This window comes from Ovis canadensis, chromosome 6 (assembly GCF_042477335.2).
Source record: "Ovis canadensis isolate MfBH-ARS-UI-01 breed Bighorn chromosome 6, ARS-UI_OviCan_v2, whole genome shotgun sequence".
NCBI lineage: Eukaryota > Metazoa > Chordata > Mammalia > Artiodactyla > Bovidae > Ovis > Ovis canadensis.
Genome location: NC_091250.1, coordinates 112,525,075 through 112,552,023, shown reverse-complemented (window position 1 = coordinate 112,552,023; position 26,949 = coordinate 112,525,075). Strand labels below are relative to the sequence as shown.

Here is a 26,949-nt window from a genome sequence, read left to right as displayed (position 1 = left end):
CCATGTATTTTTTTGTGAACCGAGGAAATCTGTTTTTAATATAATACTAATAGAGTAGATTCACCAGAGGGGAATTCCATGCTGACAGCAAATATTAAAATTTAGTGTCATTAAAAATAAATGGTAAATTAGACATATTTATAGCAGCCACAGGCAATAGCTGCAGACTATATAGGGGGCGAGGGAGGCGGGGCTCCAACCTAGTATTAATTAACACACAGTTCGAGTTTGAAAGTCTCATCATTTAAAACACCCTAGAAAGGCTTTATTATATATTTGCCTTTGCAGACAGCAGCACAGTTTATAAAGGGCTCTTTATTCATACCTGGCAAACAAATGTGTCTCTGTAATGTGTGAAAATTCTCAAATTCGAAAGTGATTAACAAGGGAGTCATGGGATCTATTTAGTGCTAAGAAAAGTACATAATTTACCAGCATAGCTTGGACTAATAACCCATCAGCAGGGTCCTGACAGCAGCCAATCACTAATGCATTGGAATTATGACAGAGCCCCCGCTGAACTCCAGGGCCAGCTGTCCCACAAACTGGCTCCATAATCTTTGAGAAAAGCAGGCTGAATCTGGTGTACTATTTAGGAGTTGATTTGGATGGTTTCAAGTTTTTGTGCAGAGGGTGCAGGGGGAGCATCGGAATTTCCCATCACGAACCAGTAGATCTGATGAGTTTGTTAAGACTTTGTCTGTTGAACTCCTGGACCAAATGGGCTGAATATGCGGTATTTCAAAAGCATTTCTTGTTTTAGCATAAATCATCCAGAGCATTCAGTTCTAGAGGCAGACATCGCCTTTAAACCTCTTCTCGTGTTCTAATGAGAAAAGGAGGGTGGAAAGAGTAGCGACATATTCACTGGTGTTTTTTAAGAGTTAACTGATGTACATCCTAAAACGTGTCACAGATTCTGAGCGCAGTGTAACTGTTAGTGATGATGAAAATAACAATGTGACTTCTGCACTTGGCAGTTGTGTAGTATAAAAGCCAGGAGAGGGAACAGTTTCTGTTTCCCCTGGTGGCAATCGATCCAGGAAGTGTGGGGTTTGAGTGTGCGGTGGATGGAAAAGTCACCTAACTTTTTGTTATGAAGGTTTGGTAATTTGACCCAGTGGCCCTGGCACTGTGACTCTGACATGCCTCTTTCATGACACGAGGTGTAGTAAGAGTTGGGTGGGGGTAGCGGGAATGTCCTTGTCCTTAATCAGATCATCAGTGGTGCTGCTTCAAAGGCAGATTCCCTCTAGAAATATGTTACTGATGAACCTATTTGCAGAGCAGGAATGAGGACACAGAAAGACAGAATAGACTTGTGGACAGACAGAGGAAGGAGAGGGTGGGACAAATTGAGAAAGGAGCATTGAAATATACATTACCATGTATAAAATACATAGCTGGTGGGAACCTGCTGTATTACAAAGAGACCTCAACTTGGTGCTCTGTGATGATCCAGAGGTGTGGGATTGGGAAGAAGGAGGTGAGAGGAAGGCTCAAGAGGGAGGGAATATATGTACACATGTAGCTGATTCACGCTCTTGTACAGCAGCAACTAACTCAACATTGTAAAGCAATTATCCTGCAATAAAAAAAGGCAGGTTCCCACATACTACCTCAACACTTACTGAATCAGCAACTCTGGGGTAAGGACTCAGATATCCACACTTTAGCCATACAATTTTTAGGCTTATTAAAGTTTAACATTATGAAAAGAATGCATGTATTTTGGGTTTGCCACAGTCTGCCTCTTCATTCACAAGATTTCCATTTTTTATCATTTTTGGAAAGTCTAATCTTCCTTTCTTGTATTTCCTGCTAACACTTGCATCAGCCAGTGGGTTTTTTCTCAATTTAATGATTACACCCAGAACCATAAGAAAGTTGAGATAATTGTGGATTTTGCCAGTTTATGGGCTGCTCGGTGAGAAAGTTAACTAGTCCAAAGTCTGGAGGCTAAGTATCTGTCCACTGCATACGTCAGTTGTGGTGGGGATCAAGGTCTCCTCATCTATCAAATAAAGGCGTGGTAGGCCACATCTCTAAGGGCTTTCTCAGAGTTTCAGTTACAAAATTCCATATTATGGGTTCACCCAAATGGAGGAATTTCTGTTGGTTTTCACTTTGTAGGCTCTGATAAGGCATCAGATACTAAATTATGCCTTCATGGTTGACACGGTTCACCTGACCCAGATATGTTTGATTTAAAATTTCTAAGATAAATAACTTGGACAAGTGAAAAACAGCTGGTAACAAAGCCAAATAACTGAATACAGTGTGTGTATTTTAATTTATCTATTTTAATTGGAGGATAATTACTTTACACTAGTGTGATGAGTTTTGCTATTCTGTTTACAGTTTTTTTAAACAATCAACTTAGGTACGCGGTCACATGATGCAGGGTGTGTGTGTGGGTAAGTGTGTGTGTGTGTGATCATACCTCTGTGTATCATCAATGCGTATTTGTATTGAAGATTTCTAGCCACACACTGAAGAAGCTAAGGCAGTCATAGGCTTTCTTCTTTGTCTTTGCCTTCTATCAGCTTGGATTTTAATTCGTTTCGTATTTTCTATTTATAGACACTCGGGCTCTAGCATTTTGCTATCACAGAATGAGCATTTTCTTTACATGAAAAACTCTTTCATCTTTAACTGTTGCTGTTTATGGTTTTCTTCTGACCTCTGCCTCTCAGTTTGCCCTGGAATTGATTTCCTTTTTTTCCTGTCTTACCATAATACTAAATAACTACTCTCAGGGTTTTCAGACATCTTCTTTTAAAACATCTTTTTTAGACTGTGGGGCACAACTCATTAGTAGATCATCAAATCAATTTAGAGGAACAATTTAAAAAAATCAGAGTAGTAAGCATAGATATTGTTCAGATATGTTTGTTTTATACAAATATGTGTGTCCATGCTCACATGTGTATATGTGGGCATACATGTAAAATGTATTTAATTACTGTAGGCCAGAGTAAAAAATGTCCGAAAACCATTACTTCACAGGGTAGGGTCTATGGCTTCTTGCTCCTCTAAGGGACCCCTTTACAGTGTAACCGCAGGACAATAAACCACACTGTTTGCAGTTCTCTTTTTGGTCTTGGTGACCACCCTGGCTAGACTGGCTACACTCCCCAGTTGACAAACACTGGCCAGTCTGGCATCATAGCCAGTACTTACCACTATATATTTTTGGTCTGACCTACATCCCCAGCCTTTTCTGATCTATGAAGTTACTGTCAACACACTGGGAGGTATTATTTATCTTCCTCCCATGGTTTTGGGTGACAAAGACCCATCACTAGGAAAAATACTGTTAGGAATCTTGCCGCCTAGGAAACAACAAAGCTCTTTCTCAGTGTTCCCTTTCCAGCTCCTCCCTCTTAGCTTATCTGACAGATAGAAATTAAAGCTGCACATGCACGCGGACCAGAGGCTATATAATAACTGAAGGAGCAGCCTATTAGCAATTCAGAAACTCTCCAGATTCCTTCAGTTCCTTGTGGGTAATAGGGGCTGGGATTGAGAAGGGAACAGGAGGGACTACGAGCAGGCTGATTGAAACAGGAGTGTGTCACATGGCACTCCTAAACGCAGCAGTTTCAGTAAAGAAACTGAACCTTAGCTCTATCATGAAGATGCCTGCGCTGAGCTATCATGGTCCCTCAACCTTCCTGGATCACAGTCATCTCAACAGAAAAATCATGCTTGAATGGAGTGAACATTTGTGATAGAGCTAAAATAAGAAAGTTGAGTAAGCAGCCTGTGATGTAAAAAACTCGAAATATTATTTTCTAAGTAAAATAGAAGTTTGTTTCTTGCCCACATTAGCAGTCCAGGGAGAATGGTCCTGGGTGGCTCTACAGAATCCTTCCAGAACTTGAGCTGGTGGCTGTTGTGCCATCTTTAACACGGTCCCTCTCCCAAGATCTCTCTTGGCCATGCCATTGCCACTGGGGCACAAGTATGAAGGCACATGTCGGCAGCGGATCATGGGCTTGGCATAGAAATGGGATTTGCACTTCTGTTCAGAGTCTTACAGCTAGAAGTTAATCTCGTGGCCACAGCTAATAGCAGGGAGGCTGGGGAATGCAGTTTACCTGTGCAAAACATTGATGACCAACTCACAGCCTCTTTCACAGGAATTAACAGTCACCAACTTGACTGCCTCACACATTGTTAGGAGTGGTAGATCATACCATCTCAATTCGACAGAAATTGAGGTCAGATTTAAGTACCGGCTAAGCAAACCATTCTCATCCTCTTCCTTAACATAGCAATCGTTAATCATTTGCTATGTTTCAGGTGCTTTTAATTCATCAAAAATTATTGTCTTTAATTGACTACTGGTGGTAGGCAAAAATGGACTCCCTCCAAAGTAAGTGTCTAGACCCTAAATCCTGGAACATGAATGTGTTCTGTTACATGGCATAAGCAACTTTAAATATGTAATTAGGGTTTCTAGTGAAGTGAAGTGAAGTGAAGGTCACTCAGTTGTGTCTGACTCTTTGTGACCCCATGGACTGCAGCCTGCCAGGCTCCTCTGTCCATGGAATTCTCCAGGCAAGAATACTGGAGTGGGTTGCCATTTCCCTCTCCAGGGATCTTCTTGACCCAGGGATCGAACCCAAGTCTCCTGCATTGCAGGCAGACTCTTTACTGACTGAGGTACAAGGGGAGCCCCAATGAAAGTGAAAGTCGCTCAGTCCTGTCCGACCCTTTATGACCCCATGGACTATACAGTCCATGGAGTTCTCCAGGCCAGAATACTGGAGTGGGTAGCTTTTTCCCTTCTTCAGTGGATACCAACTCAGGAATTGAACTGGGGTCTCCCACCTTGCAGGCGGATTCTGTACCAACTGAGCTATCAGGGAAGCCCTGAGTACTGCCACGAATACTGGAGTGGGTTACCATGCCCTCCTCCAGGGGATCTTCCCAACCCAGGGACTGAACCTGCATCTCTTATGGCTCTTGCATTGGCAGGCAGGTTCTTTACCACTAGCGCCACCTGGAAAGCCCACTTAAGGTTTAGGACCTTAAAATAGGGAGATTACCTTCGACTGTCTAGGTGGGTCAAATATTATTACATGAGCCCTTATGAGCAGAGAATTTTCTCTGACTGGAGTCAGAGAGATGTAGCAGAAGTGGAAGTCAGAGAGATTCCAGGTGTATGAAAAACGCCGTGTGCAACTGTTGGTTCTGAAACATAGCAGGCTCCATGAAAGGACAGGAAAGAAGTCTCTGGGTGCTAAGAGGCAGCCCCCAGCTCACAGCCTACAGGGAAATGAAACCATGTTCTACAGCCTCCATGAACTACATTCTGCCGACAAGATGATTAAACTTGAGAGCAAGTTTTTTCCTGGCCTCCAGAAAGGAACACAGCCCTAGTGACACACGTTGAGTTCAATTTTGAGAGACCTAAAACACAGAGGTTGAGCCACACCATACCTCGACTCTCTGACCCACAGAAACTGAGATAATAAATGGAGGCTGTTCCAAGCCACTAAGTATGCGTGGTTACTTTCTTACAGATGCAATAGAAAAATAATGAACTTATATTCTCTCAGTCTTTGAAAGTAAATGTTATTTGAATTTTATGAATTGATGAAAGTGAAATTCAAAGCAGAATTGAGATTTGAATCTATATTTCTATGGCTTGAAAGTACTTTTTCCCTGAAGATACTGTGCTTCCTACCACAAGACATTGAAATGTCTTGCAAAACGTAAACTGTGCTATGTAAATAAAAGGCATGTTTATTAGTATCAGGAGTAATACTTATTCTATAAGTGTAAATCTGTTTTAAGTGAAAATAACCAAAAAAGGTACTGAAATATAGCAGACACAAAAGTAGTGTTGTTTGGATTTTATTTTCAACTCTAAAAGAAAAATAAGGGAGCTATTATGTTGTTCTTTATGCCTTTTATAAAAATTAAATAAGCCCATTTTTGCTTGTATAAGTTAAGATATCCATCTTAGTTCTATGACTCTGAGGCAATATCAAATTAAAGGAAAGTAGGGATGGACAGTTTAATGCATCTTGTATTTTCTAAGAGACTGAATTACTCTTTTGGTCTGACAGGTGGATGAATTACTTTTCCCTGCCAAAATATTCTCTGATTATACACACTTATATGAGGGAAACAAATAAATAAGTGATAATTAGAGATTTCGCGAGTTTAAACTTTGTTGAAGAACAGAATTTACATGTAAAAAATTCTACTGTCAACCTTTCATGATATAAATCTTTGGAGAGAATCCATATGAAAGAGCTACTTTCATATAGATTGTGTATACTGTTCCCAACCATTGTTCTGCAAGGAATAAGAATTGAGACTGATATTCTGCCATACCCACTGGGGATAGTATTTTCAATTTATAAGATAATGTTTGCCCTTTTTCTAAACTCTAGACCCAGTTTTAGATTGTTGCAACTCCCTAAACAGTTTAGATTTAGATTATTTGAGTGAAGCTCACGTGCATATTTCTGATAATTACCTTGCTCTCATTTCTCTTCATGTCTTCCGTGTCCATGACTGACAGTATTCCAGGTGAATATTTTGTGTGTGTATGTGAAAGATAAACATACATTCAGGTACACAAGCAAAAGTCTTCTTACTTTTCCACGGCTTTTGACTACAATATTTAAGAAGATCACAGTTACAGTCAGCAAAAAATAGCAGAAATGGGTGTGGAATGTTCATTTCAAAAACACAAGTTCTGTCTCATTTATGTTCATCTGTATATCTCTGCTGCATCTAACCTTTTCCTTTTCTTTCATCCCAATAGGAATACTATGACAAAGGAGATTACATTATTAGAGAGGGCGAGGAAGGAAGTACGTTCTTCATTTTAGCAAAAGGAAAGGTAAATATTAATGAAAGCTTGCTTAAAGTAAATCTAAAGAAGCATTTCAACTGTTTGCCATAAAAGCAGCAGTGTTGTGCATTGCAGCCTAAGTCGTCTGCCTACGTTGAGCAGGCAACGGAGCTTCTGCTCAGAAGACACCTGGGGAGGAGGGGGAAGGGGAGGCGGTCTGAGCACTGGGTTTGGGGCCACAGGAGACTTATCATGGGTTCCTGCTGCAATAGTAATTTCTTAGTGACCTTAGTCAGGTCACTTGACTTTCTTCAGACCTCATTTCATTGTATATAAAATGACTGGATTATTTCTAAAGGTCCCTTCTAGCTACGATTGTGTGATTCTCAGCCCAAGGGTTCTAGATCAAGGGCTGTAATATTTTCCCGTCCCACAGGTAGACAAACAACAGGTAGAAAATGAACTAGATAACTGACGGAACAAGCAGGCATCATGCAGTAGAACAATATGATTGAGAACTTGAATTCATACACAGGAGCTCAAGTTGGTTTAGATGCTGATGAAAAATTTGCACTAATATATGCAACATATTTACACTAATATATGCAATATATTCCTTTACCTAGATATTGAGTGGATAACATGTTGCCAGTTGTTCTTAGGTTGACTCTTTGCAGTGTTCCTCAGAGACAAAAAGCATTGGTGAAATACTGAAGAAAAGGATAAAATTTTAAGCATCTATGTCTCTGAAGTGTCAGCTTTTTACTGACACTCTTCCTTCCCTGGAAGAGTTTATTATCAGAGCGTTAGACACTGCCCTTTGTAAACTGCTTTGTGGTTGAACTTTGGACGGAGACCCCAGAAATGGAAAAAAATTGACAAAATAGTTTGAGAAACTTTTGAACACTCTGCACCACTTTTCATCATTTCTCCCCAACCGGGACCTCATGGTTTGAAAGAATTCTGGTTAATAAACAAATTGCATTTATCGTTTACACTTTTTGAAATGAATAAATGTTCATCAGAACTTCAAACCAGCACAAAGCAACACTTCTTAGCATGTTGGACTGGAATAATTCTAGCCGCGAAAAGGAATATTGACGTTTTTGTCTGACTCTGGCTTCCTGGACTGTGGATCACACTGAGACTCTCAGGAAAGTTGTGGACTTTCCTCCATATACTCATTTTTCTTTCAATTTTAGAGAGTACACAGAAATCAACAAGTTAGTCAGAAACATGAGATTCAGAATTCCTGATGTTCAGTCTCATTCTTGATTGATTTGTCAACCCCGTTTGGTTTTTTGAAAAAATAAATTTCCCATAACGCCATTATTACTTTCCTTGAGCATCCCTAGGAAGAAATAACTGGATTCATGTAAAATACTTTGAGCATTGAGATTTGAATGAAAGCTTCCTCTTACAAAAGGTGGTGTCATTTGATCGTGTTGAATCACAGGATTTTTCAGTCCACCCAGATGAAATGACTATAGTTAGATGATTGTAACTGCTGCAAGAATAAAGCAAAGACTTATCTTTTTTCCATGTTGAGTCAAGTTTATGTAGATCAGGAGAGTCTGGTTGAATGGGTATGAGTTCAGATTCTCCTTTTTTTTTTTTTTTCTTCTCTCTCTCTTTTCGTATATTGCCTGACATCATTTAGGTAAAAGTCACCCAAAGTACTGAAGGCCATGATCAACCGCAGCTAATAAAAACATTGCAGAAAGGAGAATATTTTGGAGAAAAAGCTCTTATCAGGTGAGTTCATGAATTTGTATATGACACTTCAATAATTCTTTGGTTGTTTTACATGTGTACTTCTTACCCACGTAGAGTTGTCAAATAGAGCTACCAATTATTCAGGAAATAAATGGCAATTTTACTGACTTCTTAAAATTTCATTGTTAAGCAGGAAATAAGTGTACTAATTTTCCAGAGGAATAAATTCATGAAGTCTTCTAAGTTTGCTAGTGAAAATAAAATTGGTGTTCTATTAGAATTTTTAGTTTAAAAGAGAGAAAGAAATTGAAAATTTTTATTTTCCTGTAAGAATGTGTTTTTATAATTCCTGTTTTACCCTTTAAAAATGATCAAATAATGACTTCCCGTATTTTTGTGACTTTAAATCATTATGTCAAAAGTAATATTTTCTTAAGGATTTTTATAGGCTCATTTTGCAAGTTTTAAAAACAGCTCAAAATAGTGTATTTGACATTTCTACCTGAACCTTTGGCCTTTTGAGATATGAGTTTATTTACTGTTGACCTAACTTATGGAAAAACATTTGTAAAGATTAATCAAATGTCTCAGGAGGCATTATGTGTTTCAGAATTCAGAAAACAACCTCAAGTCTAAAAAAATTTTTTCTTAAATAAGATAACTTTATAACAGATCAGGTTAGAATTTTGAGCAACACACTTTTTTTAAATTACATGTTTTTAAATGAATGCTTGAAATTAGTTAAGAAAACTTAAAATTTATGTTATTACTAAATACTTTTTATTTCATCTTTATACTTATAAAAATGAGTAGCATTTCTGCTCATATTTCTTCCTTTTTAATTTTTGTCTGTGAAGCCTACAAGTTCTGCTGATTGACATGTTAGGATTACATTAAGTACAGAGCAATGAAAAAATCTTCATAAATTACCTGAAAACAAATTTGGTTCTTTAAAAATCATAAAGCTGTTAGTTTTTAAAGAAAATTAAACTACTTAAAAACTTAGTAAGCTAAGTTATGGTTATTTTGTAAACAATTTAAAAATTGAATGTAAAGACAAGTTGAATTTTTGTTTTCCGTTTTCTAGCTGGTAATGAACTTGTTTCAATAACAGGGAAATAATCCTTTTCTTGTTTGCTTTTTTATGACAGAATATGAATACACTCATGTAATACACTCATGTAATATCATTATTTTAGACTTCAATGTGTTTGTTCTTAACATTAGCACATAACTTTTCTCATACCCCCAAGCAAAATTACTAAAGTCTAAATTACTAAAAGTGCAGAGAACTTTATAAATACACCATAGACTCAAAATAACTCTTTGAAAGGAAAAATGCTGTCTGGTTATGCTGGATCTGAAATAATTTATGCTCTCTGTTGCAGCCAGCCAATTATAGTATTTTCCCATGAGAAACATGGGAATTTATATTTAATAAAGGCACTCTGCTCCCCAAAGCATTTAAAACGTAAAGCTAGAATCAATGAGAAGGAGAGTTGGATACATATATTTTTTTCATTTTTGTGTATTTTTATGCTGTCACTCTTTAGGGCCACTGACTGATTCAGTATTCCTTATATTCTGTGTATTTCGATGATTTGATGTTAAATAGCCCCAGGAGTTCCTTCAGCATTTTATGTGCAAAAATAGATCTATGACACTTACGCGGTTATTATGAAAGAAACGTGTGTATTTGTAAACATCTAATACTTATAAATTTTTGTAGAGGATATTCCTAGTCAAAATCATGACACTGACAAGTGAGAAGGATGCCATGCCTATTTTTTTGTTTTTTTGAACTTACAAATCAAATAATTGACCTATATCCAGGATCATTATCTATATAGATATCTACATACATATCTGTATAGATATCACATACAAGTCGAGAATAAACTACCCAGCTCCCAACTCAAAAGCACATTAAGCTGAAATGTTTTCACCAATGTTTTCTAGCTAGGACCCTGTAAACTTGGGAGGGGCTCTGGGTTATGTCTGAAGGTCTCTGAAAGCTAGTGATGTGGATAGGGGACTTCTCTGGAATGAGATATAGGCTGTCAAAGTTTTCCCTGTCCTGTCACTAATGGAAGATGAGGGAACATGCCAGTTTTGGTGAAGTTGTTAAAAGCAGTCTTAATATGCTTGCTGCTATAGGCTACCTTAAATGCAGTAACTTTCAGAGCACTGGGTATCATATGGATGTACCTTTCCTCGGAGTCTCTAGTTTGTGACTAATAGAGGAAAAAAAATAGTATAAATAAAGGTACCTACAGAAATACTTCCCCCGATGCTTGACCCTTGGTATTCATTGGGTAATTAAATTTACCATCATTAGATCATATGCCATAACTCATTGTATTTAAGGGAACAACTGATATATTGTGCACCCCTGAGAAAGAAAGACAGTGCTATTAATTACACTATGAGTCACTGTCAGTTGTAAGACATGTTTTGATTTCAGGGATTTTCATGGAAACGGTACATCTTAGACTATAAAATAAAAGGTTTTAATATTTCTTTAATTCACTGGGTGATATGGCACTTTCTTTGGGTTTTCTTCTTGTTTGGTTCATTATGAGTTACTCACTCAAGGTTTTTCTTATAAATTTCTTTGGTCAGTTCATTTCAATTTTGGCTGCTTGTTAATCAGCAGTTCCTGTTTGATCAGAGGAGAGCTATTTTAGTAGCGCTGGCACGGAACACAGAATGAAATTCCATACACGGTTGCGCTCACTGACTCCTTGACGTTCCCAGTGCATTTATTTTATTCTCCTCTGGATTCCTCGTGCACATCATATTTTTAGGACACGTTTCAAATCCTTTTTTGGGGGGTGGGGGGAAGGGGTGGAGTGTAAATTATGATGTTACAGAAACACATCATCTTTGGAAGGTTTAAGTGATGGTGTTTCATATCAGTCGCAGATTCCCTAATAAAAATAGATGTCTAATTTCTCACTAGAAAATTGACTTTTCCTGTTTTTGTCTGCAGTGAAGATGTCAGATCAGCTAACATTATCGCCGAAGAAAATGATGTCGCATGCCTGGTTATAGATCGAGAGTAAGTATACTGATGTTGTTAGAGAATGCCGGCAATTGCCACCTTTGAAGACTCGGCCTTCTGTTACTCCAAGGGCCCATCTGTCTTCCCATTCATCACCATTTGGAAATGCTGGCCAATCCTCAGCTGCGAGGACATTGTATTAAAATTCATGGGAAGGAACCAGGCCTTCTGATCTGAATCTGTCTGTGGCAGCGGCAGATGCTGACGGGCTAAATATTTTGTGAGCAGAGTTTGTACATAAATATCAGCAAAGACTGATTTAAATTCTGCATCTTCCAGAGAAACAAGCTTGTTAGGACTCATGGATTTTTCCACACACCACACACTGAAGAGTTTCATAATTTATTTGTAAAATGCTCTAAGCAGTCAAAAATTTAATAAAACCTATCTCTCTCAAAATATAAAATGCTTATTAGCTAGATGTATTTCCAGAGAAGTTTTAATTGAACATTTGTAGTAATTTGGAAGAGATGTGTGTCAACGTTAATCTGTAAGTATCTGAGGTTATTTTTTAGAACATCTCAGTTTGTGTCCTTAACTCACTTCGAATCATATTTGAATCTGACTCCTTCAGTCTGTCATTAATCAGTTGAATATTTGTTGACTATCTAGATATGAAAAAGGAAATTCAAGTATACCAGAGCTAGGCCATGTGTAGTCAAAGAAATAGGGCATACTGTTAGGAAATGCTGATATGAAATAGTATAATGACAAGTGTCACAGGAGTATGTAATTGATTGCTAATTAAATAAAATCTTTATTGAACATAACATCATAGAGATTTAGAGCTGGAAAGAACTTTGGATTATTTTATAAAATCTTTTTATTATGAAAAGCTTCAAACATTAAGAAATAGGATGATATTGTGTCATGCAAGTACAGCAATTATCATTTAAAACCTTATCTGTACCACTTTGCCATCTCCCTTCTATCTTCTCCATACTATTTGCAAGCAAATCAGAAGCATAAAATTATTTCATCTATGAATTTTAGTAGCATCTCTAAAAGCTAAGTGTTATTCATAATAGATGACCACAATAACATAACATGCCCCCAAAATTAACAATTTTAATTTATTTAATTATATTTCAATTGAGGTATAATTGACATATAACATTATACTAGTTTCAGGGGTACAACATAATCATCCAATATATGTATATATTGCAAAATGATCACTGCAGTAAGTCTAGTTAACATCCATCTTTACGCATAGAATAACAATTCTTAGTATCACTGTGAGTTTCTTTAATCTTTCCCTTACGGATAAGAAAAGTGAGTTCAGGTCAAGAATTTCCCCAACAGTGTCATCTGAAATGGAGCAAAGGCTCCTGCCCAGGTCTTCTACTTCCTTTTAACAGTCTTTCCACCATGCCATTAGGTTCCCACAGCATGTGTTCAGAAAGAGAAGCAGTCACAGTGTAGTGAAGTGGGAAAAGTTTTACTTTATTTTTTAAGTGTGGAATTGGGGCTTAAATTTCTAGGCAAAGAGGAAATGTAGAAGTCTTTCCAGGCGAAGTAAAACTTAAAAAATAAAAAGGCATGGAGTTTGAAAGTTCAAGTATGTTCAGATGAAGGTAATCTTTGCTGGCAGCTCTCAAATATATTGATATGGTATTGCATTGTTTTCTGTATGAGTTCCTTAAAAATACGTACGTGCGCTAAAGAGCTTTAGCTGTGTGTATGTGGTAAGATCTTATGAATTGCTCTGGATGAAAAATGTATTGTAATCACTTAACCAAATGTTTGTGCAATATCTTGTGTATTCATAATCCATATAAGGGATTGAATGGTTTTTATAGATTTTATAAATTATTTGGAAACTTATACTTTTCAAATGCATAATTTACATATGCATAGTTGAGATTCTTATAACATACAAGGTACTGACGTGTTAGACACAATGAGACATTAAAAGTTACATGAATTTATTCCGTGTGTGAAAGAAACTGGACGTCAGGTATGACTGAGTTGACCTACATCCTGAATTTCCTGGGACAGTTCTGGTTATTCTAATATTTTGGCCATCCCATTCACTCTGAAAAGCATTCATTTGGGATGATAAATTGTATGATCGTTGTAGTTATCACTCATAAGGCTAGATTAAGATCCCATGATAATTTTCCCATAGTGCCCTCACACCATGGTTCCCACTTGATGTGATAGCTTTGTTTAGCATCTGTCTTCCCACACTTCAGCTCCTTCATGAGAACAGAAGCATTTACTTTGTTCGCTGCTGTTGCTGTGCCAGCATTTGACAGAGTCCTTGGCATACAGGAAATGATCCAGATGTTGTCTGAATAAAGGGCACCATCCTTGCAATGCAATGTAGTGGCTGAAAGCCTATGGCTCTTTATTTCTTCTTTTCTAATTCATCTCTTTTAAAAATACATATTTGAAAGTTACAACTGGAATGTTGTAGCTGTTTAAACTTGGCTTCAGTTTGCAGAGATTTTCTAGAGAACTCTGACACCAATGTCACTTATGGTTAAAAAATAAAATTTGTTTACAACAATACTTCAGTTAGTTTCATAGCAAGGTAATGGTGACATATACAAGAAGTATTTACTTTTACTTGAAAATTTCAACCCTTGGAAATTTGAAATAATATTATTTTGTTTCTCACTTCTCCAGTCAGCAAAGGACAGTTCACAGAGCAGGGTAGAGAAGAGAGTAGATTTGAATGGGGAATGAAAAATATCCAGGTTTCCATAGTGGTCCAGTGACTTAGAGTTTACTTTCTATTACTGGAGGTATGAGTTCAATCCCTGGCTGGAGAACTAAGAGCCCCTGTGTCTCACGGCCACAAATCCAAAACATAAAACAGAAACAGTATTGAAACAAATTCATTAAAAACTTTATAATGGCCTGCATCACAAAATCTAAAAAAAAAAAAAAAAGATATACTTAATAATGTAAGTATAGGTTGGTGATCAGTTAAATGTGGATAGAGGTCTTCAGGGCTAGGCAGTCAGTATGTGGCATTGGTACATTAATAAGAAGGTTTATTAGTTTTAGGTATAGTTTGAGGTAATTTTCATTCCTTTCATTTTGTTAAGTCCAAGAGCTTAAGATTTACTGGGGTGCGTAAAGCATGGTTTTTAGAAGGACACTGCTTTTTGTGGGGAAGAGCACCACCCTGGCAATGATGAGTCAAGGTAGAGTGTATGGAGTTCAGGATGCACTGGAAGGATAATCCAGAGGATAAATTTGTTAGGTGAGGAAGGGGCTTATTTTTTTCTCATGGGCAGTTCCCTATGTAAGAATTCCCAGAGACGGGGAACTGGGGACAGGGTGATTAGATGGGACCAGTAACAAGCCTGTGATCCCTGAGGGGAGGGAAGTCAAGGGAAAGATGTTGGCTGAGCCTTGGAGAACCATTAAGGTGAAATATTCAGACTTAATCATTTAGGAATGTAAAATAAGTAGTATTATCTAGGGCCAAAGAAGAGGTAAATTTTATTTTTGATTTTAAAAATAAATAGCTTAATTTGATTAGAAAATTATAAAAATCTGTAATGCATGTAACCTGTTGATGCAGTAATCAAATCATGTAACCTATTTCCTTTCCACTCTCATTTTTAGAAAGTATTTTTAAAATGCTTATTAATTCATAAGCTCATGATATACTGTTTTTGTTTACAGTAACAAGTCAATCATTGTTTTGAGGGCTTTTTGTTTGTTTTTAACTTTTCATTTTGTATTGGAGTATAGCCTATTAACAATGTTATGATAGTTTCAGATAGACAGCTAAGGGACTCAGCCATATATATATATACATGTATCCATTCTCCCCCAAACTTACCTCCCAGTAAACAAATCATGTAGCCTATTTCCTTTCCACAATCTTCTCAAAAACAAAGAACAATATTGATAAACCTGAACTACAAGGCAGAAAATTACAGAAATGTTGTCTCTTCTCACTGATAGCCTCTTTGCTTTCAGAAATTCATGGAATCAATTATGTATCTTCCAATAACTATTCCATCTACATGTGATGGCAACTTGAATGTACATAAGTTATTGAAAAATAGTCTGCAAAGTTTTGAAAAACCATACAAACAGGCTTTCATGAGCTTAAGAAGAATGGCAAGTTGTAGTGGTTAACTCTCAGCCCTGAGCTTTTTATTTTGTTCTCTTCATTTTATTCATTTAGAACATTCAACCAAACAGTGGGGACTTTTGAAGAACTCCAAAAATATCTTGAAGGATATGTGGCAAACCTGAACCGGGATGATGAGAAAAGACATGCGAAGTAAGTGGAGATATTTTTCTAAGCTGGGTGTGACTTCTGGCAGGTGATGAAGAAGGGGACTGAAGGGTGTGATTGGTAACTTTTAGTGTGCTGTCACTAGAAAATTTGGGGGAGTTGTTTTAAATTATTTTTCCACAAAAGGATCCCAATTACCTCTAGCGTAGATTATTTTAGTCTATAAGTATTTCCTTATTTTTGGTGATGAGTAGTAATGTTTGGGAGAAATTTCCTGATAGGAGGCCTTGGGAAAGAGTTCTTTACATTGACTGGTGACTTGGTTCAAAAGAATATTAATTCAGAAAAGTCTGTCTTGCCCCTGGAAATCAAACAGGAATTCCAAGGAGTAGCATAGCCCATTCAGCGCCTGGTTTATTTCAGAATATAAGGGAGTGGGACTTCCCTGCTGGTCCAGTGGTTAAGACTTCACCTTCCGATGCAAGGGGTGCAGGTTCAATCCCTGGCCAGGGAGCTAGGATCCCATATACCTTGCATCCGAAAACTAAAACATAAAACAGAAACAATATACTAACAAATTCAATAAAGACTTTAAAAATGGTCCACATAAAAAAAAAATTTTTTTTAATTAAGAGAGCTATTGCCCAAGTGGTTTTGTGTTGGGTTCTAAATGTAGTAATACTGATGAAAATGCTTAGGAAAAAAAAAAATCTTCGTAGAATTAAAATTATTTGAAAATCCTGTGCTAAAACGTTTTGCAGAATGAATACTTAAGCATGTATTCACCAGACAGTACCATTAAAGTTGAAGAGTCAAAAGTTCTGGAAGAATGATATTTGAGTTAAATTAGAGCATTCAGCCAGACTGCATTTTTTTTTTTCTTGCAGGGACTATGTTTGCAGTTTTTGTGCCAAAGGTCTTTTGTAGGAAGAATGGTTCATGAATATATAACCCAGAGCAGTAAACTTTAATTAAGAGGGGAAAATGAGTATTTCCAAATAACAATACTTAAGCGTAAAGTAAGAAATGTGTTTTTCATGTTTCACAAAGCAGTTATTCTGGTTCAGCCAGAGAAATCTTCAAAATCTAACAAAAATAGCAAAATATGGCAAAGATTCTCAGTGCAATATTGTCCTGTAAGTGCAGCAAAAGAAATGGCTCTCTTTTCTGAATTTCTTTTCTCTCAGACTCTGTTTTTTAAACGGCTTTTTTGAGATGTATCTCAAATACCGCACAATTCACCTACTTTTACCACTCACGGACTCAGTCTGACATTTGTCTTTTTTATTGTGTGTGAGTGTATCTGTTTTTTATTTGTATTTTCTGTTGGTTTTCTCCCCAGATGTAACTGAATCTGATCCTATAAAAGTTGAGATAAGCTCTGTGGCAACTATGGGCAGTAATTACTGGCAGAAATAAAACTGTAGTAAGGGTGGGATTTATGTGTGCCGTGACCCCTGCTTTGCCTAAGGGAGCATATGTAAAGTTTCTCTTTTCTCATACAGGAGATCCATGTCTAGCTGGAAGCTGTCCAAAGCACTCTCTTTGGAGATGATTCAACTAAAGGAGAAAGTGGCCAGATTTTCCTCATCATCCCCCTTCCAGAACCTTGAGATAATCGCAACACTGGGCGTTGGTGGGTTCGGAAGAGTTGAGCTTGTAAGGGGTTTACGTTTCAAGCATCTGAGAGAAGCCTTTTGACTTTTGTTTGTTTTGTATTCCAGTGTATCTTGGAGGAATATATGCATTGTTATTGCTATCCAAACGGTACTTTGAACTAAAATTGAGAGTACAGTTTTCACTCTATTTTATAATAGTGGGTGTGTGCTACTAAATAACTTGTAATAATATAGCTGCTATTTAAGTCTACTTATGCCACATCCTTTTGTGATTATTTTTCTTGAGGGCAGCTATTAGAGAATGTACCAAGTAAGTTTTCCCATAGGCTATGAAACATAAAATGTGTATTTCTTAGCAGCAACATTTATGTATACATATACTCATGATGCATTAACTCTATATAAAGCAAACAAAAATGTGTCCAGTGAAAGGGTCACAGAGATGAAATCTTTAATACCGTAGTTTCATTTCTTAAATAATTCCTCTGCCATGTCTGTATTTGGCTTTCATGATCCTATTTTTGGGTTGCTCAAAATTTTCTATCCAAATTAAAAAAAAAAAAAAAGAAGTTGAATGCGAGGAGATGTTTGAAGAGCAGCCTTCTGTAGTGCTGATCAAGACAGCTGGGAATTTATAGTCAGATTTCAGCTGCATCTTCCATATCACACCTCTCTGAGCTTTATAATCAGCTTCCAAAGAGTAGGAGAGCCATGCAGTCAGATGCTCTGAGGAAACTATGGAATGGTGACCTGTGACTTTACTGGGTAGAGATGATGCTGAGCACTTGGTGACTACTGAGCCCTTCCTTGCCCAGCAGATCTGTAACCATTCACCGTCCACTAACCTTGGGAACTATGATGACACCTCCATCTGCTGGGTGGCCTGGATGTGAGCAGATCTGAAATGCTGCCAGGAGACTCCGAATAGTGCACTCTACACCAAGTCAATACTTCATCTCTTTTGGTCAAAGGGGGGCAGAAATGATTTCTTAATAGGCCAGAGAGTTTGTAGTGTTTCTTATGCCATATGGAGGGATAAGAGAGCCATGTGCTGTATTTTTTCATCAAAATCATGGCAAATGATTGAATTAACAATGCTGAGGTTTGTTTTGATATGGCTAGATAATGATAATTGAAACAATAATCCCACCATTGATTTGAAAGTCTGGGCATCAACTAGTGGCAAACTCAGCGAAACTGAGGGAGCAGCCAACTCTGCACAATTTCATTATTTGCGAAGATAGTCTGCTTATGGAATTTTAAGCCTATCTGAATAAATACTTATTAAATTTCTTAAATTTCCTTTTAAAGGAAAATCCTATTTATCCATCTAAAGCATGGTCTCTAATAGAACTTTCTGCACTGATGGCAGTGTTCTGTATCCATGTGTCCAATAGCAGAGCTGCTGGTTAGGTGTGTGTGACTAGAGAGCTTTTGAAATGTGGACAGTGCAAGTGAAGGAAATGAATTTTTAATTTTAATCAATTTAAAATTAAATAGCTTTTTGTGACTAGGGGCTAGCAGATTGGATCATTCAGATATGACTCTTGGATTAAATAGTTTTTATTTGAAGCTCAAAAAAGTGACTATTACAAAAGAGCAGTTTCTGGCAATTCTGGACCAAGCTTTTCATGTCATATACTCAAAACCAAAGAGATGTCTATACACTCAAACTTCTAACTAGAATATTTTTCTTGTTTCAATACAAATTTTCTAGAACCATGTTCCATCTATGTGAATTCTTTTGGAAATTACAATGAAAAGGAAGTGTGTAGTCCTGGATAAAATTCAGCTCCTGGAGGGATAAAGTGGTGAAAAGCTTCCATGCTATTTAGCTGTGAAAGAATTTGAACTCCTGCTGGTTCACATGTTTTACATAGATAATGCAGATTTTTCCTAGTAAGTTCATTTTGAGGGCTCGTTCTCTTCTCCCCTAGGTTAAGGTGAAAAATGAGAATGTTGCTTTTGCTATGAAGTGTATAAGGAAGAAGCACATCGTTGACACAAAGCAGCAGGAGCACGTTTACTCAGAAAAGAAGATCCTGGAAGAGCTGTGCTCACCCTTCATTGTGAAGTAAGTGAGCGTTTTGCTCCCAGAATTTTAGCATCTTAGGTTCTTCTTTGGAGTGCTTCTATGCAAGCGGACAGAGGAGGAAGAGGAGGCCCTTCTCTGAATTCTCCAGCCTAGTCACAGCGACGATACATAAAATATTGGAAGTTTGAGAACTGAAGTCAGAATCCAGATTTTTTTGTTCTTGAGTAAACCTCAGGAAAGTGTGTGTGGGTGTGTATGTGTGTGTGTGTGTGTGTGTGTGAATATAAAATTATTATTTCAATAAATTGAATTGCTTATTTAATTCAGACCTAATGCAGAATTTGGAAAGCAAGGATTCATTTAGAACCCCTCAGGGGACTTGAATTTCTGCAAAAAGTGGCATTTTGGCCACATTTAGGCTGCCAGGGAGCTTGGTCCCTGCAGTTGTTGTTAGCTGCTTAGTGATGTCTGACTCTTTTCGAGCCCATGGACTGTAGCCTGCCAGGCTCCTCTGTCCATGGAATTCTCCAAGCAAGAATACTGGAGTGGGTTCCCATTTGCTTCTCCAGGGGATCTTCCCAACCCAGGGATCAAACCTGGGTCTCCTGCATTGAAGGCAGATTCTTCACCATCTGAGCCAACGAGGAAGCCTGGTCCTCGCAATGCCAGATACTGAAAGAAACACTTCCCTGCAGTTACTGTTCTTTCTGTAGCTATCACCAGAGTTTGGAACAGAAACATATTCTAAGCCATGACTCTCTTGTAAATTCATGGGTTGGTGGTGTAAGCCAGTTAATGCACATATTTTCACACCTATTTTCATGCCCCTAGAGTGTAGCTTTAGAAATTTCTGGGTGAGGTAAAGTGCCTCTGTAATGAGGAGAATTTATGCTTTTTGATCAAATGCCTTGAGAGAGTCTTCCTGCCTATCCATATTCTCAGACCCATATTTTTTAAAGATTAAAAAAAATCTGAACCCAGGCAATACTGACAATAAATCATCCAATTATTTTTATATAAACTATGTGTCCCTCCCCTCTTTTAATCAATAATTCATTAAAAACTATCATGAACAGCTTCAGGGCATGGATTAGATTTTATTCATTCTTTCATTTCCTGCCCTTTGCAAAGTAGCTGGCATAGAGTAGGGCAATAATCATATTAAGAATACATGTTAATGACAACATTTATTATTGAGAAAGTAACATGTGCCAGGCAGTCTTCTAAGCAAAATTTTAAAATAATATCTTATATAATATATTTAAAGTGTATATTATATTATTATTATATTTATATTAAAGGTAAATGTGAGCGTTGCTCAGTCGTGTCCGACTCTGTGATCCCATGGACTGTAGCCCACCAGGCTCCTCTGTCCATGGAGTTCTTCCGGCAAAAATACTGGAGTAGGTAGCCATTCCCTTCTCCAGGGATTTTTCCCAACCCAGGGATTGAACCCAGGTCTCCTACATTGCTGGCAGATTCTTTACCAGCCTAGCTACCAAGGAAGGCCATATTTACATTATATTATATAATTTATATGTATCTTGTAATTTATTTATATTGTTTATATACATAAATGATAAAATTAGATATAATCAATATGTAATCAAATGAATATATATATTGTTATGATCCTCAAAATAAAACAGATAAATGTTATGATTTTCTTTGTTTAACAAGAGCAGTGAGAAAGCTGATGTCACTTAGCTAATGAATGGCCAGTCAGGGACTCAAGCCTAGGCAGCTTGGATCCAAAGCCCATATCAAAACACTTACTAGATTACTTCTGCTGTCTGTACGTGGTACGGCTGTCCTGCTCTCTGCATTAACCTGGTGCTAGGAGACATGGGCATCTCTCGAGTAAGACCCAGAAACTGCTTTCCCCCAGCATTGTAATATCGTACACTGCCCACATTGCACATCCAGATTGAGACTGTCATTCCTCTAGCTTCTGGGAGTCTAGCGACTCTGACTAATTCTCTCTCACCCATTGCTCTAAGGTCAAGAGAACCACCTGGCCCCATACTCTTTCTCCAGGTACATCCTGCATCCAGTGATGGTACAGGTCCTTGAAGCTGAGGCTTTTGTAAAATTACAGGTCAGCTCTCCCTCTGCCCAAGTCTGCTTCTTTCCTCCCCTATGGGTGTTGGCCCTAAGAGCATTCCCCACTAAACTGACTGCTTACAAATTTCTGTCTTAGAATCTGTTTCCTAGTACCAACTGGAAGACATAAAACAGGCATGAGTAATGGTTATGCAAAGTGAAAGTGAAAGTCGCTCAGTCGTGTCCAACTCTTTGCGACCCTATGGACTGCATATTCCATGGAATTCTTCAGGCCAGAATACTGGAGTGGATAGCCTTTCTCTTCTCCAGGGAATCTTTCCAACCCAGAGATTGAACCCAGGTGTCCTGCATTGCAGGTGGATTCTTTACCAACTGAGCCACAAGGGAAGCCCAAGAATACTGGAGTGGGTAGCCTATCCTTTCTCCAGTGAATCTTCCTGACCCAGGAATTGAACCAGAGTCTCCTGCATTGCAGGCTGATTCTTTACCAACTGAGCCATCAGGGAAGCCCTGATATGCAAGGCAGATCTTAAAGGAGACCATGCAGAGATCTCAGGATTTGGGAAGAAAGGGAAGGCTGTATTTAGTAAGGGGGTTAATGAGCTACTGAATCAGGAAGGTGGCCCCAGAGCTTGATCTTGAGGGGTGGATAACACTTTTATTACCATGGAACTGAGATTAAGAAAGTCTGTGGGTAGCATGAAGGGGAGTCCAAATAAAGGGATCAGCAGATGAAAAACCAGGGGAGCAGGAAGGATCAGAGCGTTCAGTGAGCATCCAGTGTCTTTGTAAGATGTTTGGAAGGAGACGAGGACCATCCTTCAAAAAGTTATTGATGATGCTTTTAAGCAAACTTGAAGACGTTTTAAAATGGAATTTCTAATAATAATACTGTTTTTCTTTTATTTTCACAGATTGTATCGCACCTTCAAGGACAATAAGTATGTATACATGCTCCTGGAGGCCTGCTTAGGTGGCGAGCTGTGGAGTATATTAAGAGACAGGTAATGAAAAAGAATTATACGCACTAACTTTTGTCTATTCCTTCTTGGCCTAAAGGATGCTGTATTCATGACCATTTAAAGAAACATGAAGAAAGTCATTAAGAAATGAGTCTAAGGCACTTCCTTGGCTCTCCAGTGGTTAAGACTTTGCCTTCCAATGCAGGAGGCACAGGTTCAATGCCTGGTTGTGAAACTGAGATCCCAGATGCCTCATGGCCAAAAAACCCAATACGTGAAACAGAGCAATATTGTAACAGATTCAATAAAGATTTTTTTTTAAATGGTCCATATAAAGAATCTTTAAAAAGTCTTAAAAAAGAGAAATGAATCTAAGAACAAATTGAGAAACAAGTAGTAATAGTGATATTTTATGAGCTAACATTATAATCATGTAATAGGCCCCCTGTACGAGTAGTCACTGTCATTCTTGTATTAGAGATGAAAGAAACCCGTGTCAACCATCCACATCACATGGTTAATATGAGGCAGAGTAAAAATCCAGATGTTACTGACTTTGAATCTTGAGAAGGGAGATGACGAAAGGGGTGGAGAGTGGTGAAGTTGGGGCTGAAAAGCGGAGTGACATGTCTGCAAAGATTCAGCTTCACAAAAGGAGTGATTTCCCCACAATCAAAATCATAGGTGTTCACTGAGCTCCACCTACATACAAGGCTTCCGAGTTGACAGTATGGGGGTTTTCTAAACAATGTACACTTTTCTAACCCAAAACCATATAACGGTTTCCTCCAGTGAGTTTGGATTATATTTGGGGAGATAATGTAATATACAATTTTAAAACATTTCATTATTTAACATGAAAAGTAAATATGATGAAGAAGTTGGCAATTTATAAGTAAATGTCCACTAAGTGTTGTGGGCACTGAGCTCAGAATAGAGAAAAGAGAGAAAAATGTGATGGTCATGAAAGGCCTTGAGCTAAACTCTAAAGACAAAATTTGGAAAGACAGTAAGGAAGAGAATTGATTTAAGAATCAGGAAAATTGGAGTAGGATTAGGTCTTTTACTTGGTGAGTGAGAGCAGAGTTTGAATAGAAAATGGCAACAGAAGAGATAGCTTTGCATTAGGTTGTGGAGGTTAATGCCAGGTCAGACATTTAGGCAGCATTCCCTGGGCCAGTGTTCTCAACCCTGGCTTCACCTCGCAATCTCATGGGAGCTTTAACAAAGTAAAAATGCTGTGCCTTGATGCCAGACTTTTATTTGGTTCATGTGCAATAGGGCCAGAAAATGATTTTTAGCTGCCTTTCAGGCAATTCTAATGTGCGTTCACCGTTGAAAATCACATACCTAATAACAGACTTTTGAGCATCCAAGCAGAGATTTATCTGTTGTACTAGGAACATACTGATGGATGGATCAGGATGAGGTAAGCCTGGATGGGTTGAGGAGACTTTCATGATACCTACAGAAGCATCTGCATCTCCCATCATTGTTTTAACAGGCAAATCTTTTTAGAATATCTAAGTCTATTTAGTGGTGGCAGTTCTTAGTACCCGTTAGGCACTTTGCCATATCCATAAAACAGCCTTGCTAAGTCAGTAGTAAACCCATTTCAAGACAGGTATCTGAGGGTCAGAACAGACAAACAACTTGCCTGAGGATTCAGTAAGGAGAAGCAGCAGGACTCGAAGCTGGTTTCTCTCATTCCAAAGCCAAGCTTTCTATTATGTGCTGTACTTAGTTGCTCAGTCATGTCCGACTCTTTGCAACCCCATGGACTGTAGCCTGCCAGGCTCCTCTGTCCATGGGGATTCTCCAGGCAAGAATACTGGAGTGGTTTTCCATGACCTCCTCCAGGGGATCTTTCTAACCCAGGGATCGAACCCATGTCTCCCACATTGCAGGCAGATTCTTTACCACCTGAGCCACAAGGGAAGCCAAACTGTAATAGCTTTCTATTATACCATGCAGCAAATCACCACCAAATTCTAATAATTTAGCATGAAAACCTACACACAGTGCTGGCACAGGGCAACTCTGGTATCATCAAGGTGCACCCACCAAAGAGGAAAGAGTTATGACCCTGTTTCTACATGGGTTATATTACAAAGTATACAGACAGGAAATGGAAATGAACACTGGAGTCATTTTAGTCAAGCAATCAAGTGCAGTAGTCTGGTTCAACCTCTCCATAGTTGCATTTTCTCCAGAGTTTTCCAGAGATGTCTTTAAAAAATCTTGTTTTCTTATCTTTTCCATTTTGTATGTTTGGATGTGATTACCAGAAACAATTGTTTGAATGTAGACATTTTAATTTTAGTAAATTTTAGTAAAGTGGTTCTTGTTGGTATCAAGCATTCACCTAAATTTCTTTATGATCTGATTCATTGGTGCTATGAAGTACTTTTTAGTGCTAATGCCTTATAAAACATTTATATTACATAAATATATAATATGATAATTGACGCCTAGAATCTGCAACAAGGATGTCTAGAGTATTAAGAAGGAAAATGATTTCATTGCAGAGGCAGCTTTGATGAACCCACCTCCAAATTCTGTGTTGCTTGTGTGACAGAAGCATTCGATTACCTGCATCGACTAGGTATTATCTACAGAGACCTGAAACCAGAAAACTTAATTCTAGATGCTGAGGGCTATCTTAAATTGGTAAGACAAATTCTTATCCTGTGAGATATTTCTAAACATAAAGTTGTACTGTAGTTGCAATTCTCTTTTTTTTAAACCTTTATTTTAAATTTAAAAAATGTTGATGTTTAATTGGTGGGTAATTGTTTACAATGTTTTGTTGGTTTCTGCTATACAACAATGTGAATCAGTCATAAGTATACATATATCCCCTTGCTCTGGAGTCACTCTCCCACTCCACCCCCCGCACCCCAAGCTGTTCCCACTCCTCTAAGTTGACACAGAGCATCAAGCTGAGCTACCTGTGTTATACAGCAACTTCCCACTGGCTCTCTGTTTGGCACATGGTAATGTGTATGTTTCAAATTCAAATGCTAGTTTCTCAGTTTTTCCCACTCTTTTCTTCCCCCGCTGTGTCCACCAGTTGGTTCTCTATTCCTGCATTGCAAATAGGTACATCAGTACCATTTTTACAAAGCAATTATCTTTTAATTTTGGTTCACTTGTTATTTTTACATTGGGAGATATGGCCTTTTAAATCAGCATGCTTAACACAGGGAATGATGTTACAAATACATTCTTTCTAGCCTAAGAATTTTATGTTTCAACCCACCCCCACCCAGCCCCCCTGCCCCACCCCAACTAGGATCCAGATAATAGAATTGCTTTAAAATTGGATTTTGTTAGCATATTAATGTTAGCATAAAATGGTACCATTTTAATGTTTGTTAGCATTCTTAATTTTTTATTGGAATATAGTTGATTTACTGTTGTATTAATTTCTGCTGTGAGTCGGTTATACACACACATATATCTACTCTCTTTAGATTCTGTTCCCTTATAAGTCATTACAGAGTATTGCATAAAGTTCCCTGTGCTATTCAGTAGGTTCTTATTAGTTACCTATTCCACATACAGTAGTTTGTATGGGCTTCCCCGGTAGCTCAGACAGTAAAGAATCTGCCTGCAATGCAGGAGACCTGAGTTTGGTCTCTGGGTCAGGAAGATCCCCTGGAGAAGGGAATGGCTACCCACTCTTGTATTCTTGCCTGGAGAATTCCATGGGCAAACATGACTGACCAGCTAAAGCTTTCACTTTTTTTTTTTCATCTGTCAATCCCAGTCTCCCGTTTTATCTCTCCCCTGCTTCCTGCCCTGGTAATCAGGTTTGTTTTCTACATCTTTGACTAAGCTTCTGTTTTGTAAATATGTTCATTTGTACTGTTTCTTTAGAGTCCACATACAAGCGATATAATGTGATATTTGTCTTTCTCTGACTTACTTCACTCAGCATGACAATCAGTCTGTCCATCCATATTTCTGCCAGTGGCCTCATTTTGTTCTTTTATATGGATAAGTTATATTCCATTGTATATATGTACCACACCTTTATTCATTCCTCTGTTGATGGCCATTTAGGTTGCTTCCATGTCCTGAATACTGTCAATACTGCTGCAATGAGCATTGGGGTGCATGTGTCTTTTTGAATTATGGTTTTCTTCAGATATATGCCCAGGATTGGGATTGTTTGATCATATAATAGGTCTGTTTTAGTTTTTTAAGGAATCTTCCTACTGTTCTCCATAGTGGCTATACCAATATACACTCCCACCGATAGTGTAAGAGGGTTCTCTTTTCTCCACGGCCTCTCCAGCATTTATTGTTCGTAGATTTTTTGACGATGACCATTCTGACCAGTGTGAGATGATACTTCATTATAGTGTGATTTGCATTTCTCTAATGATTAGTAGTGTTGCGCATCTTTTCATGTGCCTCTTGGCCATCTGTATGTCATTAGCATTTTGATATA

General features: G+C 37.9%; 1 protein-coding gene across 1 annotated transcript in view; it reads left to right on the top strand.

Annotated features, from left to right (window-relative positions):
• The window catches only part of PRKG2 (protein kinase cGMP-dependent 2), a 132,402-nt gene that overhangs the window by 51,275 nt on the left and 54,178 nt on the right, over window positions 1-26,949 (top strand). Inside the window, exons 7-14 of the mRNA XM_069593207.1 lie at window positions 6,791-6,868; window positions 8,481-8,575; window positions 11,529-11,597; window positions 15,757-15,855; window positions 17,316-17,469; window positions 19,367-19,503; window positions 22,443-22,532; window positions 25,019-25,160. Coding sequence (XP_069449308.1) covers window positions 6,791-6,868; window positions 8,481-8,575; window positions 11,529-11,597; window positions 15,757-15,855; window positions 17,316-17,469; window positions 19,367-19,503; window positions 22,443-22,532; window positions 25,019-25,160 — 864 coding nt within the window. The remainder of the gene's footprint in view (window positions 1-6,790; window positions 6,869-8,480; window positions 8,576-11,528; window positions 11,598-15,756; window positions 15,856-17,315; window positions 17,470-19,366; window positions 19,504-22,442; window positions 22,533-25,018; window positions 25,161-26,949) is intronic.